At 43.2% G+C, this 18,351-nt stretch overlaps 1 protein-coding gene across 1 annotated transcript in view; it reads left to right on the forward strand.

The window, feature by feature from the left end:
• Positions 1-18,351, forward strand: part of PTPN9 (protein tyrosine phosphatase non-receptor type 9) — a 103,731-nt gene that overhangs the window by 35,658 nt on the left and 49,722 nt on the right. The window contains exons 2-4 of the mRNA XM_032271971.1: positions 12,459-12,602; positions 16,104-16,193; positions 16,936-17,060. Of these exons, the coding sequence (XP_032127862.1) occupies positions 12,459-12,602; positions 16,104-16,193; positions 16,936-17,060 (359 nt within the window). The remainder of the gene's footprint in view (positions 1-12,458; positions 12,603-16,103; positions 16,194-16,935; positions 17,061-18,351) is intronic.

Consider the following 18,351-nt stretch of genomic DNA (forward strand, 5'->3'; position numbering starts at 1 on the left):
AAAAAAAAAAAAAAAAAAAAAAGGAAAGAAAGAAAGAAAAATGTGAATCAGGTCTGATTGGATCACTACTTGTGCTGCCTTCCTGTTTGTATTGTTCAGCTGCTGTAAGAATGATCCAGGCTGCTGCTAGGTAAGGTGACTCAAACGCCTGTAATCCTAGCTAGCACTCTGGGAGGCTGAGGTGGGAGGATTCCTTGAGACCAGTGTGGGTAACATAGTGAGAGCCTGTCTTTATTTAAAAAAAAAAAAAAAAAAAGGCCGGGGCCCGGGGCCCCAAGCCTGTAACCCCAGCACTTTGGGAGGCCAAGGCAGGTGGATCACGAGGTCAAGAGATCGAGACCATCCTGGTCAACATGGTGAAACCCTGTCTCTACTAAAAATACAAAACATTAGCTGGGCGTGGTGGCGGCGTGCCTGTAATCCCAGCTACTCAGGAAGCTGAGGCAGGAGAATTGCCTGAACCCAGGAGGCGGAGGTTGCGGTGAGCCGAGATCGCGCCATTGCACTCCAGCCTGGGTAATGAGAGCGAAACTCCGCCCCCCCCCCCAAAAAAAAAAAGGATGATCTAGGTGGGTCGGGACGACTCATGTCTGTAATCCTAGCACATTGGGAAGCTGAAGTAGGAGGATCTCTTGAGCACAGGAGTTTGAGACCAGCCTGGGCAACATAGGAAAAGCTCATCTCTACAAAAAAATTTAAAAATTAGCCAGGTGTGATGGCTCACACTTGCAGTCCTAGCTACTCGGGAGGCTGAGGTGGGAGGATTGCTTGAGCCTAGGAGGTCCAGGCTGCAGTGAGCTGTGATCACACCACTGCACTCCAGCCTGATTAACATTGAGACCCTGTTTCAAAAAAGAAAAAAGAAAGAGAGACACGATTTTGCTCTTGCCCAGGCATAGCTCTTGCTATGATCGTGCAGTGGCATGATCATAGCAAAGTGTAACTGTGACGTCCTGGGCTCAAAGGACTCTCTTGCCTCAGCCTCCCTAGTAGCTGGTACTACAGGTGTGTGCCACCACATCTGGCTACTTTTCAAAGTTTTGTAGAGATAGGGTCTCACCAGCCAAGGCTGGTGTCACACTCCTGGACTCCAATGATCTTCTCCTATCAGCGACCTGAAGTGTTGGGATCACAGGCATGATAACCACAGCTGGCCTCATTTTATTATTATTATTATTTTAGTTGGAGTCTCGCTCTGTCACCCAGGCTGGAGTGCAGTGGTATGATCTCAGCTCATTGCAACCTCCACCTCCTAGGTTCAAGCAGTTCTCCTGCTTCAGCCTCCAAAGTAGCTGGGATTATAGGCACTGTCACTACACCTGGGTAATTTTTGTATTTTTAGTAGAGATAGGGTTTTGCCATGTTGGCCAGGCTGGTCTAGAACTCCTGACTTCAGGTGATCTGCCCACCTCGGCCTCCCAAAATGCTGGGATTATAGGCGTGAGCCACCACGCTCGGCCCTCATCTTTTTAAATATATACATTTTATTTAGCTTTTTGTGTTCTATTTTTTTGATGGAGTTACACTCATGTTACCCAGGCTGGAGTGCAATGGCGCGATCTCGGCTCACCGCAACCTCTGCCTCCTGGGTTCAGGCAATTCTCCTGCCTCAGCCTCCTGAGTAGCTGGGATTACAGGCACGCACCACCATGCCCAGCTAATTTTTTTGTATTTTTAGTAGAGATGAAGTTTCACCATGTTGGCCAGGATGGTCTCGATCTCTTGACCTCGTGATCCACCCGTCTCGGCCTCCCAAAGTGCTGGGATTACAGGCTTGAGCCTCCGCGCCCGGCCATTTTATTTAGTTTTTTAGTAGATTGTGCGTGGATATGGTTTAAAATTTTAAAGGTTGCGTATAGTTTATCTTCCTGTGCTGTTTCCCGCTCATTTCCTTTCTTTTTTTTTTAAATTTCTTTTTATAGAGACAGGGTCTTGCTTTGTTGCCTAGGCTGGTCTGGAACTCCTGGTCTCAAGTGATCCTCTTGCCTCAGCCTCCCAAAGTGTTGGGGTTACCCGTGTAAGCCATTACACCCAGCCCCAGTTCATTTTCTCTCCCCAGAGGTGACCAATATTAGGAGTTTTTGTGTATCCTACAAATATTTATATGCATATATAAATTCCTGTAATACTTTTTGCTTATGAATTATCATATTATTTGTTTCATATGCCAAATACTTAGATATATACAGTATGGTTTCTGAATTTTATTCTCTTCTTTAACATTCTTTTTTTTTGTTTGTTTTGTGTGTGTGTATGAAACAGGGTCTGGCTGTGTCTCCCAGGCTGGGGTGCAGTGGTATGATATCAGCTCACTGCATCCTGTGCCTTCCGGGCTTAAGTGATCCTCCCCCTTATGGGGCTATAGGTGTGTGCCATCATGCCAAGCTGGTTTTTGTGTTTTTTGTGGAAATGGGGTTTTGTCATGTTGCTCAGGCTGGTCTCAAACTCCTGAGCTCAAGCAATTCACCCACCTCGGCCTCCCAAAGTGCTGGGATGATGGATGTGGGCCACCGTGCCTGGCCTAAAATTCCTGTCTTCATGCATCAGGTTGCTATGCACCTTTAGGCTTGTGTTAGGTATGTCCTTCTGTGCAGTGTTGCATAGTGGTGGTAATAGCAGACCTGCTGGCCTTTTCATCTTTAATAGAAAAAAGAATGCGGGGCCTATGGGTGATGGATTTTACACAGTGCATTTTCAGCGTTTGTTGAGGTTATATACTTTTTTCCTTTATTATCTGTTAACATAAAAATTGCTTTGATAGATCTCCTGATGTTAAACCAAGTCTTTGCATTCCTAGGAGAAGCCTATAATGTGAGAGCTATCTTTATTGTGAAGTTTTATGGTTTTTTTTTGAGACGAAGTCTGGCCCTCTCGCCCAGGCTGGAGTGCAGTGGTGCAATCTCGGCTCACTGTAACCTCTGCCTCCTAGGTTCAAGTGATTCTTCTGTCTCAGCCTCCCCAGTAGCTGGGATTACAGGCAGGCACCACTACGCCTGGCTAATTTTTGTATTTTTAGTAGAGACAGGGTTTTGTCACATTGGCCAGGCTGGTCTTGAACGCCTGACCTCCGGTGATCCACCCACCTTGGCCTCCCAAAGTGTTGGGATTACAGGCATGAGCCATCGTGCCCAGCCTTTTTTTTTTTTTTTAAGGGACAACTTCAAAAAAATTGTTTTATTTGACAACTCCTCTTGCGTGTGTTTAAATCTCCATCTCTTTAATTTTCAGCAATCACTAGTATTTCTGTATTTTTGAGATAGAGTTTCACTTTGTCGCCCAGGCTGGAGTGCAATGGCGCGATCTCAGCTCACTGCAACCTCTGCCTCCCTGGTTCAAGCAGTTCTCTTGCCTCAGCCTTCTGAGTAGTTGAGATTATGGGTGCCCACCACCATACTCGGCTAATTTTTGTATTTTTAGGAGAGAGAGGGTTTCACCATGTTGGTCAGGCTGGTCTCAAACACCTGACCTCAGGTGATCTGCCCACCTTGGCCTCCCAAAGTGCTAGGATTACAGATATGAGCCACTGTGCCCGGCCTGCAATCACTAGTATTTTTAAAAGTAAATTTTTAAAGTTCCTTGGTTTTTCATCTTTTGTCTGCCCTCTAAATGTTAATATTCTTGAGACTTCAATAATTAATTAATTCATTTATCATAGATATTTATTAAGTGCTTTGTGCCATGTATAGTGCTAGGAACTAGGTGAATAAAATAGATGTGATCCCTGTCTTCAGGGAACTTACCTCCCTATTGCTAGATTTTTTTTCCTTTCAGTCTGACTTCGCCACTGCTTATAGTGATTTTTGAGGTGGGAGAGGGGAACCAAACTCATCATCTCACCCCTTTGCTTAAAGATCTCTATTGACTCTTTTATGTTTATAGGATCATGTCTGGAATTTGGAGTGCAGCACACAAGGGCCTTCCCAGTCTGGTTCGGTCTTCCTATTCACACATCTCCCACCATTCTCCCTCATACACATTGGACACACTAGCTATGTGATAGCCCCAATAAGCCCTGCTCTTTCATGACTCTGATTTGACACATTTTGTTTTCTCTGACTAGAATATTTTCTCTGCCTGACAAATTCCTACTCATCCTTTAAGGCACTCCTAAAAGTTTTTTTTATATCCATGGAGAGAGTTTGAATCCCATAATATTCTGTTCATAGATCTGTCTTGAACTTATTATTTTCTATGGTAAAGACCTATTTATACATCTGTCTCCATGATTAAATGATTGTAAACTGCTTGGAATAGGGTCTTTATGTCTCTATGTGTGTCTTCTCACTTGACCTTAGCCAAAAAGCCAGGAAGTGTTCTGTGTTGTGTCTTCTCAACAACTGCTATACTGATTAGCACAGAATGGGCCCTCAGCAAATATTTATTGTGAATGTTTGACTGACTATAAAGCTGGATGCCTGAAAGAGCTGTACCATTCTCTTGCCTTGAAGGGTTTACTACTGCTGCTAGTCATGGAAGGTCTCTGAACTAAAACAATATATACTGACCTAATCCTTTCTTCTCCCCTTCCCTTAAGTTTTTCTTTAAATTTGTATATGTGTGTATGTGTGTACGTGTGTGTAGTGGTTGTGGGGATATATACTTATAAAACTATGTATTAGCATGTTCCCATTGGCTTTAATTTTTAAATCATTAAAAACATGAAAACAGAGGCCGGGTGCGATGGCTCAAGCCTGTAATCCCAGCACTTTGGGAGGCCGAGGCGGGTGGATCACGAGGTCAAGAGATCGAGACCATCCTGGTCAACATGGTGAAACCCCGTCTCTACTAAAACTACAAAAAATTAGCTGGGCATGGTGGCGCGTGCCTGTAGTCCCAGCTGCTCAGGAGGCTGAGGCAGGAGAATTGCCTGAACCCAGGAGGCGGAGGTTGCGGTGAGCCGAGATCGCGCCATTGCACTCCAGCCTGGGTAACAAGAGCGAAACTCCGTCTCAAAAAAAAAAAAACAAACAAACAAACCATGAAAACAGCTGTATAGAATGATGGCATTATGACTGGACTTTTACTTTTTTGTACATTTTTGTTATTACATTGTTTTATAATATAAAATCAGAAAATGTACTTAAAACTTTTTTTCCCCAAATGCAGTAAGATCCTATTTAAGAAAGCATTATCATTTTTAAAATCACATTTTAAGAAAAGGCAATATTTTCCTGATAAGTGGAAAATATTTGAGATAAATCAGTAAATATTAACTGAAAGGGACTGGATTTGTTTCCTTTTTTGGTACATTAGCAAAGTGCTTATGGAAAAATTATAGTTTGAGTTTGAAAATTCATCAAACGTCTTGCTGCCTTATAGCAAACCAGTGTGTCTTTGCTCAGATTCTGTCTACTGGCAGATTGATATGATCTGAAGGGATCAATAGATATAAAAAGACAGTAATTCACAATGAAGGAGAGAGGGGAAACAGGCATGAGAGGAGGGTAGTTCATTAGTGCATCCATCACTGAAATAATGGGGAAATGACATATTTGCTGAAATACAAATGTATCTTCAAATTTGGTAAAAGCCAGACATTGAGTCTTATGGTGAATCACTTTTCTTATTTAGGTCTTCATTGCAGGATGACGGACTGCATTTTTTCATGGTGTTTGTTCTGCACGCAGTTGTTTCTTTATTGTAATGGGACCTCTCCGTAGTTAGTTTGTGCTATTAAAAGGGGAGCTTGTGCTTAGAATGCCAGTGTTCATCTCTGAAGCTACCAGAGTTGTCTGAAAGTAGGGACAAAAAGATTTAGAAATAGGAACTGAAGTCTAAATACTTCCGGCCTCAGCTTTTTCTTTATAGCCACGGAGCCCTGAATGAGGAGTTTGGTTCTTTAAAGAGTGTTTTCAGCTGAATACTTAATTTCTTCTCTCTCTCTCTCTTTTCTTTCTTTTTCTTCCCGCTCTTGTCACCCACACTGGAGTGCAATGGCGTGATCTCAGTTCACTGCAACCTCTGCCTGCTGGGTTCAAGCGATTCTCCCACATCAGCCTCCTGAGTAGTGGGGATTACAGGCGTGAGCCAGCACGCCTGACTAATTTTTGGACTTTTGGTAGAGACAAGGTTTCACTCTGTTGGCCATGCTGGTCTAAAACTCCTGATCTCAGGTGATCCATCCACCTCGGCCTCCCAAAGTGCTGGGATTATAGGTGTGAACCATCGCACCTGGCCTTTTTTTTTTTTTTTTTTTTGAGACAGAGTCTCACTTGGTCACCCAGGTTGGAGTGCAGTAGTTTGATCTCTCTGCAGCCTTGATCTCCTAGGCTCAAGCAGTCCTTCTCCCTCAGCCCCCGAGTAGCTGGGACCACAAGCATGTGCCACCATGCATGGCTAATTTTTAAATTTTTTTGTGGAGATGGGGTCTCTCCATGTCACTCAGGCTGGTCTTGAACTCCTGGGCTCAAGCAGTTCTCCCACCTTGGCCTTCCAAAGTGTTGGGATTATAGACACTCATGCCTCCATGCCTGGCCTGAACACATATTTCTAGTTTAAATGTATGCTTTTGTATAAAATGGATTAGAGACATTGTATTGATACAGGCTAAAGGGAAGCAACAGAGGTCAAATAATTCTAAGAAACCCTATCTCTGTTGAAAGAAGGTTTCGTGTGAAATGACTGGAGTGAAGAAAAAAGAGAATGAATGAACATTGATCCATTCAGAGACTACCATGTGCTGCGTATGGTAGTGCCTGCTCTTCCATCCGTTTCTCATTCAAGATGAGGTAACGAGGCTCAGAGAGGTTAAATGACTTGCCCAGATACCATACAGTAGTGAATAAGAGGATGGATTGATTCTTTATAATTCCCAAAACCACACTAAACTTTCTCCTTTGTGGTTAGGTGACTGACATCTCAGGAGACAGAAGTTTTTTGTTTATTTTAAGAGCAGGTGTAGCTTATAGGTCTGGCTCTTCACTCTCTACTAGGTTGTCTTGGGACACAGGATTTAAGGTACTACCTGTGGAACTGAGAGTGTCAGCACACTATTCTTGATCTCTTGAGTGGCTAGCTCCTTGCCCAAAGCTCATCTCAAAATTATAGCTGCTCTTGGGAGTTTGATGTAACATGGAGACTGTATTGTTGGTTTTATTCTCTCTCATACCATTATTGCCACACTAGTGAATGGTGTCCAGAGCATACCCTGCTTAATTGACAACTTTCTCGGCTGTTTTATAGCAAATTCTCTAGTATCTTATCTTCATGACCATAGCCAAGACTTGTTTTTCTTTATTTAAACATGATTGTGGGAGAAGTATGTAATTATAATATGCTTTTTGACTATGCAGGAACAAATTTTACCCTTGAGGCCAGGTGCAGTGGCTCACACCTGTAATCCCAGCACGTTGGGAGGCTGAGGCAGGTGGATTGCTTGAGCCCAGGAGTTTGAGATCACCCTGGGCTACATGGTGAAACCCCGTGTCTTCTAACAAATGCAAAAGTTAGCCAGGCATGGTGACGTATGCGTGTAGTCTCTGCTACTTGGGAGGCTGAGGCAGGTGGATCCACTGAGCCCAGGAGGTTGAGGCTGCAGCGAGCCATGATCATGCCACTCCACTCCATCCTCAATGACAGAGCAAGACCCTGTCTCAAAAAAGCAAAACAAAGCAAAACAAATCTTACCCTTACCTGAAAAGCTGGTTAAAGAGGGTTGTAAGTGGTAATGTTAGTTTCTCTCTATATTAGTTCAGACCTTATCCCAAAGGAAGATCAGAGCTGTTTGATCTCCAGCTCTTCCTTAGCTGCCATGTGTTAACAACTTGTGTTTCATAAGCATAGATAGATTCAAATCACTGACCTGGAGTTGAAATATTTTCTAAGCTGTGACTCATCTTTTGGCCCATTCTTTCACTAGGAAATACACTGAATTTTAATTTCGGGAATTTCGATTATCCTTTCTGAAGAATCTGTTGCTCATTAAAGTTGCTGGGACTTGTTTTTCTGGTAACCAGCAGGGCTACAAATTAGTTTGTACTCAGTGGTTATGTTAAACCCATGTGTAAACAGAGGGAGAAATCTGATTAACTGTCTAAAGGAAGGTTGTTGAAGATGAGACCTTTCTTTCTGACTCCTTTTAGAGATTCATCTCTTCCACCAGAGTGATGGCTATGTAGGAGGGTGAATCTGAGGCTGAGCAGAGCAGGTGCTGTGTGTATGTATTTGTATCTGTAAATATCACATCACTGTTTATAGTGCACTGGACTCTACATGTAAGGCCTGATCAGGCCAAACCAAGAGGAATTGTTCCTGTGCTTAAAGCCAAGAATAACATCCTGACCAGCAGGGGGACAGAGGTCAGCTCAAGGCAACAGCTCTTGGGAGCTGCAGAACATTAAGAACCTTGGAGGAACTGAGCTTAATAAAAAGGAAGGCAAGATGTACTTTGAAGGAAGTGTGTGAAACCTGCATGCCTTTCTCTTATTAGGACATGGTTTATTTATGAAAAATGAAAAGTTTTTTTTGTTGTTGTTTTTTTTTTTTTTTTTTTTTGAGACAGAGTCTCCCACTGTTGCCTGGGCTGGAGAGCAATGGCATGATCTCGATTCACTGCAACCTCCGCCTCCCGGGTTCAAGCAGTTCTCCTGCCTCAGCCTCCCATGTAGCTGGGATTACAGGTGCCTGCTACCACACCCAGTTAATTTTTTGTATTTTTAGTACAGACAGGGTTTCACTGTGTTGGCCAGGCTGGTCTCAAAACTCCTGACCTTGTGATCTGCCTACCTTGGCCTCCCAAAGTGCTTGAATTACAGGTATAAGCCACTATGCCTGGCCAAAAAATGAAAAGTTATCTTAACAGATGGATATATGATGAGTTCATATCACCTCTTGGTCATTTAGATTTTCCCCTTCTACTTATACATTGATTTATCTGTTGATTATTTTTATTAGAAATTGTATAACTAGCTAAGTAGCAGGAAAAATGTGTTCTATTATTCTGGTGTTTTATTCTATAAGCAACATCAGAGAGGCCCACTAGAGAACTGGATTTAAAAGATAATATGTTAATTAAAAAACAAGTACCATGTCTCTTGGGGAATTTACTTACTGGCTAGAGTTTTGTTTCTGGGATCTTTCTGTGCTTGCTTCTTTTTCCTTCTGTCTTTCCTCATTCTGATGCTGGCCATTCACTCCACAGAGGCAACTCAAACTATTTTCTGAAGGAGCATTCTAAGTTTGTCCTGTTGTCTTCTCTGGGACTCATTTAACTGGCTTGGCTTCAGCTGGTTCCAGGCCAAAGTGATCTGAAAGCTTTTCTTCATGGCCTTTATTTCTTGGCTCTTTTCATGCACTTTGCCTGATTGGTTTGGCTGGTTCTTTCCTTCTCCAGTGGTGTAAGATATGTTGCCTTAATTGTAGGGCTCTAAAGCTCAGGTGCAGCCTCAGGCCACTTAGACTTTTCCCGGGTTTATAAAGTATGTTTGTCCTTTCCTAGAAATTGAGGGATGAATCAGGTGCTCTGTTATGAGGTATTGCCGACTCTCCTGGGATTTTAGTTTGCCAGTTGTTTAAACAGCATGTAGCAGTTTGGATTGTATTTGCAGGGTAGGGCTTGTTGCCAAGACTCCGAAGTAGGTCATTGCTATTATGCTTTTTCTCTTTATTTATTTATTTACTAATTTTTTTTTATAGAGACAAGGCCTCACTATGTTGGCCAGGCTGGTCTTGAACTTCTGGCCTCAAGTGATCTTCCTGCCTCGGTGTCCCAAATTGTTAGGATTACAGGTGTGAGCCACCACGCCCTGCCCTCCCTTTCTTTTCTTTTTTTTTTGAGACAGAGTCTTGCTCTCTCACCCAGGCTGGAGTGCGGTGGCGTAATCTTGACTTACTGCAATCTTCACCTCCTGGGTTCAAGCAATTTTCCTGCCTCAGCCTCCCTAGTAGCTAGGATTATAGACATGCGCCACCACACATGGCTGATTTTTATGTTTTTAGTAGAGATAGGGCTTCACCATGTTGACCAGGCTGGTCTCAAACTCCTGTTCTTAAACAATCCACCTGCCTTGGCCTCCCAAAGTTCTGGGATTATGGGGGATAGCCACCGTGCCCGGCCCTCCCTTTATTTTTCAATTGAAAAATTAACAAAGACAGAATTACCTTGTCCATGGTCACATGGTAAGTTGGTCTTATACCTTTTGAAGCAAATCTTATTTTTGTATTCCTTATACCTCTCAGTGCAAGTATTACCTTAACAAATAATAGGTGGTTATTAAATATGAATAAAGAAATCATAACTGTGGGTTGATTGGGAATAGAGGTATGGTTAAAATTCAGAATTCTCATCAGGTTCATCATATTGCGGACAAACAGCTGAGAAAAGGTTCTGAATGGAAGGGACAGAAGAGCCATGCATGAAGCTTTTAGTAGTGTAGAAGGCTCACAAAAAGATAAATCCTGGCCAGGCACAGTGGCTCACCCCTTACCCAGCACTTTTGGAGGCCAAGGCAGACAAATCATGAGGTCAGGAGCTCAAGGCCAGACTAGCCAATATAGTGAAACCCCGTCTCTACTAAAAATACAAAAATTAACCAGCATAGTAGCGTACAGCTGTAGTCCCAGCTACTTGGGAGGCTGAAGCAAAAGAATCATTTGAACCCGGGAGGCAGAAGTTGCAGGGAGCCAAGATCGTGCCACTGCACTCCGGCCTGGACAATAGAGAAAGACTCTGTGTCAGAAAAGAAAAACATCCCAATTTAGCTCATACCTGCAATGCTAGCACTTTGGGAAGCCAAGATGGAAGGATCATTTGAGCCCTGGAGTTCAAGACCAGCCTGGCCAACAAAGGGAGCTCTCGTTTCTACAAAAAATTAAAAAATTACCCAGATGTAGTGGCCTGCACCTGTAGTCACTGCTACTCAGAAGGTGGAAGCAGGAGGATCCCTTGAGCCCAGGAGTTTGAGGCTGCAATGAGCAGTGATTGTGCCACTATACTCTAGCCTGTGGGTGACAGAGTGATACCTTGTCTCAAAAAAAAAAAAAAAAAAAAAAAAAAGAGCTGAGCACAGTGTCTCATGCCTGTAATCCCAGCACTTTGAGAGGCATCATGAGAGGATCCCTTTAGTCCTGGAATTTGAGACCAATCCTGGGCTATACACATAGTGAGACCTTGTCTCTACTAAAAATAACAAAGTAAAAAGTTATCTGGGGCGGTGACACATGCTGTGCCTATAGTCCCAGTTACTTGAGAGACTGAGGCAGTAGGATTATTTGAGCCCAGGAGGTTGAAGCTGCAGTGAGCCAAGATTGTGCCACTGCATTCCCACCTGGGTCACAGAGTGAGACCCTGTCTCAAAAAAAGAAAAAAAAAATCCCAATTTAAATCATTCCAAAATGAAGAAATAGAAAAGTAGCTTGAATGACAAGGAAATTAGTTATAATATAAGGAGAAATAGGGTGAGAGAGCATAAAAGAACATGAATTAGTTGAAAGGAACAGTTCTTGAAACGGGCATCTTGCCAGCCTGGGTCAGACAGTAAAAACGAAAATTTCCCTCTTCTCCCCAAAACCACTATCCAGAGGGGCTATTACTGACTCTGGATACTTGTATCTAGTTTTGAGAATGCCATGTAAAACATGAAGAGGTCCAGTAGGGTTAGCACAGAGAATAGTTGCTCTTTTGATTTGTTAAATTCTTAATAGATTTACTGCTCTCCAAAGCCAAAACCATTTTCTGATTCTTTGACTGTGTCCAAAGCAGCAGCTGAGACTGCTGTACTATACTGTGCATCAGGCAATAATTCTTTGGAAGGCCTGGCTACTTTTTTTTTTTGAGACAGTCTCACTCTTGTTGCCCAGGCTGGAGTGCAATGGTGTGATTTCAGCTCACTGCAACCTCTGCCCCTCAGGTTCAAGCGATTCTCCTGCCTCAGCTTCCCAAGCAGCTGGGATTACAGGCATGCGCCACCACGTCCGGTTAGTTTTGTATTTTTAGTAGAAATGGAGTTTCACCGTGTTGGTCAGGCAGGTCTCAAACTCCTGACCTCAAGTGATCCTTTTGCCTCAGCCTTCCAAAGTGCTGGGATTACAGGCATAAGCCACTGCACCTGGCTGCCTGGCTGCCTGGCCACTTTTCTACTTTTCTTTAAAAACAAAACAAAACAAAACAAAAAACCCTTTTTTTTCTTTTGCTTTGAGACCAGCAATTTGCATCTCATTCAGGATCTCTCTTTTCCCGCCTCATTTTTTCATGCATACCTGAAAAAATGCTAAGTCCTGTTCTCTGAACATGGATCTGGCTTCTGGCCTCAGTACATTATACAAATTTTAACTATTTGTGGTTTCAGACCTGTCTCTACCTTTTTTTTTTTTTTTTTTTTGGGGGGTGGGGTCTTTCTCTGCTCCGTGTGGTAAACTGGGTTCAGACTTGCTTGGGCAAGGGATGATAGTTTTTACTTGTTTTTTGACTCAATAAATATGTTCTCTTCTTACTAATTATTCTTTCTTTCTTTGTCAAACAGGCTACCAAGCAGTTTCTTGAAGAGATTAACAAGTGGACAGTTCAGTACAATGTCTCCCCGTTGTCTTGGAATGTGGCTGTCAAGTTCCTCATGGCCAGGAAGTTTGATGTGCTCCGTGCCATAGAATTGTTCCACTCCTACAGAGTATGTTGCTCGGGGTGGACCAGACCTGTGGCAGTTGGGCAAAGTGTTGCTGTTCTGTCTGTCCTGCTCGACACACACATTGGTTCTCTAAGTGTCCTCTCCACTTCCATAAAAAATGGATCCATATCCAGGAGCCCCTGTGAGAGCTGAAGCTGGGCAAGGCAGCTGCTGGAAGGCACTACTTTTGTACCTAAGTTTTGGTTATAGACCAGGATGCCACTTCTAATGATAGAGACTGAGGAAGTAGCCTGACAGCATCCTGGTGGCGGGAGAGGGGTTCCACCTTCCTAGAATTTTAATCCTAGCTCTTTTCATTGGCCTCTGGCCACATGAAAAGCTGTTGGTTTTCAGGATGTCTAGGGCTTTTAGAAAGGGCATTCAGATGAATGCTGAGCTTAGTGGGCAGTTCAGGAAGGGAAGTTTTAACCCTGGAAAAGAAGAGCAACCATGTATTAGCTAGGTCCATTATCTTAAAATATCTTTATGCAGATGTAGCTATATCAGGATTTTACCTTGTTTTGAATTTTGTTTTTTGAGGGGGCACAGACTTTGATGTTGTGCTTATGTTTGCTTTCTCATTTAGCAGTGTCTTTGATAAAACACTATACAACATGTTACTTTGGGGTCAGAATCCTTCTAAAGGGATACAAAATATCCCTAAATTAAAAAAAAAAATTGGGATAACAAGCACTAGGATTAGCTTAACTGAAGCTCAGTTACCTCTATCTTATGGACCAGCTCATTCAGTATTCATTCATTTACTCAACAGATACTTATTTTACACTACCGTGTTCCAGGTGCAGAGATTACTATTTAGAAAGAGATAATAGGGCTGGGTGCAGCACAGTGGCTCATGCCTGTAATCCCAGCACTTTGGCAGGCCAAGACAGGTGGATCACTTGATATCAGGAGCTTGAGACCAGCCTGGCCAAAATGACAAAACGCTGTCTGTATTAAAAATACAAAAATTAGCTGGGTGTGGTGGCAACTGTATTCCCAGCTAGTCGAGAGGCTGAGGAGGGAGAATCATGTGAACCCGGGCGGTGAAGGTTGCAGTGATGAGAGATCACGCCATTGCACTCCAGCCTGGGCAACAGAGTGAGACTCTTTTTCAAAAAGACAAAGAAAGAGAATAAACAAACAATTATAGAAATGTTATGATAAGGCAGCATTGGGTTCTGAGGAAGCACTTTTTTTTTTTTGAGACTTACTCTGTCACCTAGACTGTAGTTAGACTCATAATCTCAGCTCACTGCAAATTTCTGCCTCCCGAGCTCAACTGATCCTCCCACCTCGCTTCAGCCTCCCGAGTATGTGAGACCACAGGCATGCACCACCACACCTGGCTAATTTTTTGTATTTTTAATAGAGATGGAGTTTCACTATGTTGCCCAGGCTGGTCTCGAACTTATGAGCTCAAGTGATCTGCCTGCCTTGGCTTCCCAAAGTACTGGGATTACAAGCGTGAGTCACTGTGGTTTGCAGCCTAAGAGATTAAAACAAGCAGTTGATGAAATAGGACAAACCAAGATAGTATTCTTTTGTTATCATGGTATACAAAGGTAGAGAATGTCTCCAGAAAAAGGGAATGTAAGTGGTCAACCTTGTCATTTAAAAGGAGGACTGGGCCGGGCATGGTGGCTCACGCCTGTATAATCCAAGCACTTTGGAGGCCAAGGCGGGCAGATCACCTGAGGTCGGGAGTTAAGACCAGTCTGACCAACATGGTGAAACCCCGTCTTTAAAAATAAAAAATAAAAAAAAAAGGAGGACTGAAGAGGCTGGGTGCATTGGCTTACCCCTGTAATCCCAGCACTTTGGGAGGCTGGGGCAGGTGGATCTCTTCAGCACAGGAGTGCGTGACCAGGCCAGGCAACATGGCGAAACCCCATCTCTACTGAAAACACAAAAGTTAGCCAGGCGTTGTGGTACATGCCTGTAATCTCAGCTACTCAGGAGGCTGAGGCAAGAGAATCTCTTGGAGATAGAGGTTGCAGTGATCTGAGATCATGACACTGCACTCCACCCTTGTCGACAATGCAAGATTCAGTCTCAATATAAAATAAAAAAAGAAAGGAGGACTGAAATGTCCAGCGAATTCAATGATAAGATCCTGGTTACTATAGCAGGAGCTTTTGGTGTAGCAGTTAGGTTGGGAGGAAACCAAAATGCAATGGACTGAGTATGAGGGAAATGGGGATGAGTAAAAAATCTGGCCATCAAGGCTGGGCACAGTGGCTCATGCCTATAACCCCAGCACTTTGGGAGGCCGAGGTGAGCAGATCACCTGAGGTCAGGAGTTTGAGACCACCCTGGCCAACATGGCGAAACCCCATCTCTACTAAAAATACAAAAATTAGTTGTCATGGTGGCACACACCTGTAATCCCAACTACTTGGGAGGGCAGAAGAATTGCTTCAACCTGGGAGGTGAAGGTTGCAGTGAGCTGAGATTGGACCACTATACTCCAGCCTGGGTGACAGAGTAAGACTCCAGCTCAAAAAAAAAAAAAAAAAAAAAATCTGGCCAACAAGGGGGGCAAAGGGGTGCAAACCTGTAAGCGCAGGTACTCAAAAGGCTGAGACAGGAGGATTGCTTCAAGCCAGGAGTCCAGGAGTTTGAGACCTTCCTGGGCAAAATAGTGAGACCCTGTCTTTTATTAAAAAAAAAAAAGAAGAAGAAGAAGAAGAAGAAGAAAAGAATCTGGCCATCGGAGTGAGGAAAATGAAGTCATGGTAGCTGTTGCTGGAGACTATATCAGGTGGAGAGAGGGTTCCTATTTAAACATAGGAGAGGCCTAAACCTAGAAGATGTGTGAGGATGAATGAATCCAGACATTTTTGAGGTTCATATTTTAGTGTCCTAGTACCATGTCAGTGCTGCTGCTGCGTGTTTAAGGACCTTGATCCTTAACCTGAATGTAACATACTGGTTACTCTTCAGGGTTAGGATTCTTACTGATTCAGAGAAAAATACCCTACCTGAGGGGCTGATAAAGTAGTTTTGGACAGGAACTCTAAAAATGTTTGGCTGGCTTGGAAGCAGGTTACAAAGAAATTCATAATTCATTTAGTTGACTTCAATTACTTCATTATTCATTTAGCTGAATTCGCTGAATTCTTTTTTTTTTTTTTGAGACAGAGTCTCACTCTGTCGCCCAGGCTGTAGTGCAGTGGCACTGTCTCAGCTCACTGCAACCTCCACCTCCCGGGTTCAAGCGATTTTCCTGCCTCAGCCTCTAGCTGGAGTTACAGTCGCCCACCACCATACCAGGCTAATTTTTATATTTTTAGTAGAGACTAAAAATTGATTGTATTTTTAGTAGAATTCTAATTCAACTAAATGAATAGTTATGAAATTAGTTACAAAATTTATTTAGTTATGAAATTTATAATTCATTCATTGATAACCACCTTATCGCTGAGATTTGGTGGTTACATGGAGCTGTCCTGGATATGCAGTATTTTCATATTACTACATTCTGCTGTGGTTCCTTTTTAGGAAACTCGAAGGAAGGAAGGCATTGTGAAGCTGAAGCCTCATGAGGAACCTCTTCGTTCTGAGATCCTCAGTGGAAAATTCACCATCTTAGTGAGTCTTTAGGGACATATCTTGTAGGGCCTCATTATTGCCTTTTTTTAACTGGTGTCATGTTTGGACTTTGTTCCTGTATACGTTATCCTGAATCTAGAGAGTCTACAGAGTTAGAAGCAGATGTGAAACAGCCATGCAGTTTGTTATAAAATTATTTTAGTAATAATTGAATTACTAATAATTGCTAGTAATTAGAGTTGCTAATGATAATTGAATAACTGAATTATGGAAAATCAGTTGTATAGTAGACTTAGAAAAGTTTCTTCATTTGGTCCATTAAGGTTATTCATGGTCTTTGTGATAGATATGTGATGTGTCAGACACCCATGCTTCCATATTTAACACAAGCCCTCCACTTAGCTGAGACCTCAGCCTTTCAAGTAAACATATAATGGCACTTTTAAGGCAGAGGGTGGAAATCATGGTCCTGTTGCCCGGTTCTCTCCTGCTGCTTGTTTCTTTGGCCATCCTGCTGGGGAAGTTAGCTAGGAAGTCATCTTTTGATCTGTCTGCAATGTGATTTTTTTTCTTACCACAGAAATAAGGTCCAGGGAGTCCTGAGAGAATCGGGCAAGGGATGATATTAACACTCTTCCCTCTGGGGAGAAATTGGTGAGGTCAGGGAATTATTGTTAGCATCTATTTTCTTCAAGTATTAAACCCTTATCCACTAAATGTCTTAGTAACTGCTGTGGCTTTCTATTTGATTTTTAAATGTTTCTTGTTTTATTTGCTTTAGAATGTTCGGGACCCAACAGGAGCCTCCATTGCCCTCTTTACTGCCAGGTTGCATCATCCCCACAAGTCAGTCCAACATGTGGTACTTCAGGCTCTGTTTTACTTGCTAGACAGAGCTGTGGATAGGTAAGCATTGAAATTATTTTTTAGGTCTACATGCAGGTAGGAAAGTAACAGTTTTTGACTTGATTAAATTCAGCAGTGCCTTCACCATTCTCCTAGAATGTGCCCTGGGCAATGCTATGGATAGAAAACAGTCCATGTCAGCTGGGCATGGTGGCTCACGCCTGTAATTCCAGCACTTTGGGAGGCCAAGGCAGGTGGATCACTTGAGGTCAGGAGTTCGAGACCATCCTGGCCAACATGGTGAAACCCCCGTCTCTACTAAAAACACAAAAATTAGCTGGGTGTGGTGGCACGTGCCTGTAGTCCCACCTACTCAGAAGGCTGAGGCAGGAAAATTGCTTGAACCTGGGAGGCAGAGGTTTCAGTGAGCCAAGATTGGGCCACACTCCAGCCTGGTGGCAAGAAAAAAAAAACAGTCCATGTCCTTCAGGACATGGCATGTTTATAGGCACTATCAAAATGGTGGGTATTCTGTCTTTTTACCACCTTGGCTCTATGTCAGGAAAACAGAAGCTGAGAAAGTCAATTACCAGCAGTCTTCAGTGTATAGATAACTACTTATTGAAAGAGAATAAGAGGGAGATGACCTGTGCTGCTTCTTTTTGTTTATATCAGAACCTTCTATGGCCTCAGTTTCTTTGTCTGCATAACAGGAATAATGCCATTTAGCTCAAAGGATTTTGAGACTCAACATTCAGGGTTGAGTCTCAGGCTGGGTGTGGTGGCTCACACCTGTGATCCCAACACTTTAGGAGGCTGAAGTGGGCAGATTGCTTGAGGCCAGGAGTTTGAGACCAGCCTGGACAACATGGTGAAACACTGTCCTGGTAAAAAGACACAAAATTAGCTGGCCGTGGTAGCTTGTACCTTTAGTCCCAGCATCGGTGGGAGGAGGGAGGCGATGCTGCTGTGGTGGGAGGATCACTTGAGCCTGGAATGGTGGAGGCTATAGTGAGCCGTGATCATGCCACTGCACTTCAGCCTGGATGACAGAACGAGACCTGTCCCAAAAAAAGCCAAAAACACACACAAACACACACACAAACTGCACACAAAACAAACAGCAACAACAAAAATATTCAAGGAAAAGTCCAAATGTATAAAGCAAAAATCATCCTTAATAAAAACAGGTACAGCCGGGCGCGGTGGCTCAAGCCTGTAATCCCAGCACTTTGGGAGGCCGAGGCGGGTGGATCACGAGGTCAAGAGATCGAGACCATCCTGGTCAACATGGTGAAACCCCATCTCTACTAAAAATACAAAAAATTAGCTGGGCATGGTGGCGCGTGCC

The sequence above is a fragment of the Sapajus apella genome, unplaced genomic scaffold, assembly GCF_009761245.1.
Source record: "Sapajus apella isolate SASKATOON/1434 unplaced genomic scaffold, GSC_monkey_1.0 scaffold269, whole genome shotgun sequence".
Classification (NCBI taxonomy): domain Eukaryota; kingdom Metazoa; phylum Chordata; class Mammalia; order Primates; family Cebidae; genus Sapajus; species Sapajus apella.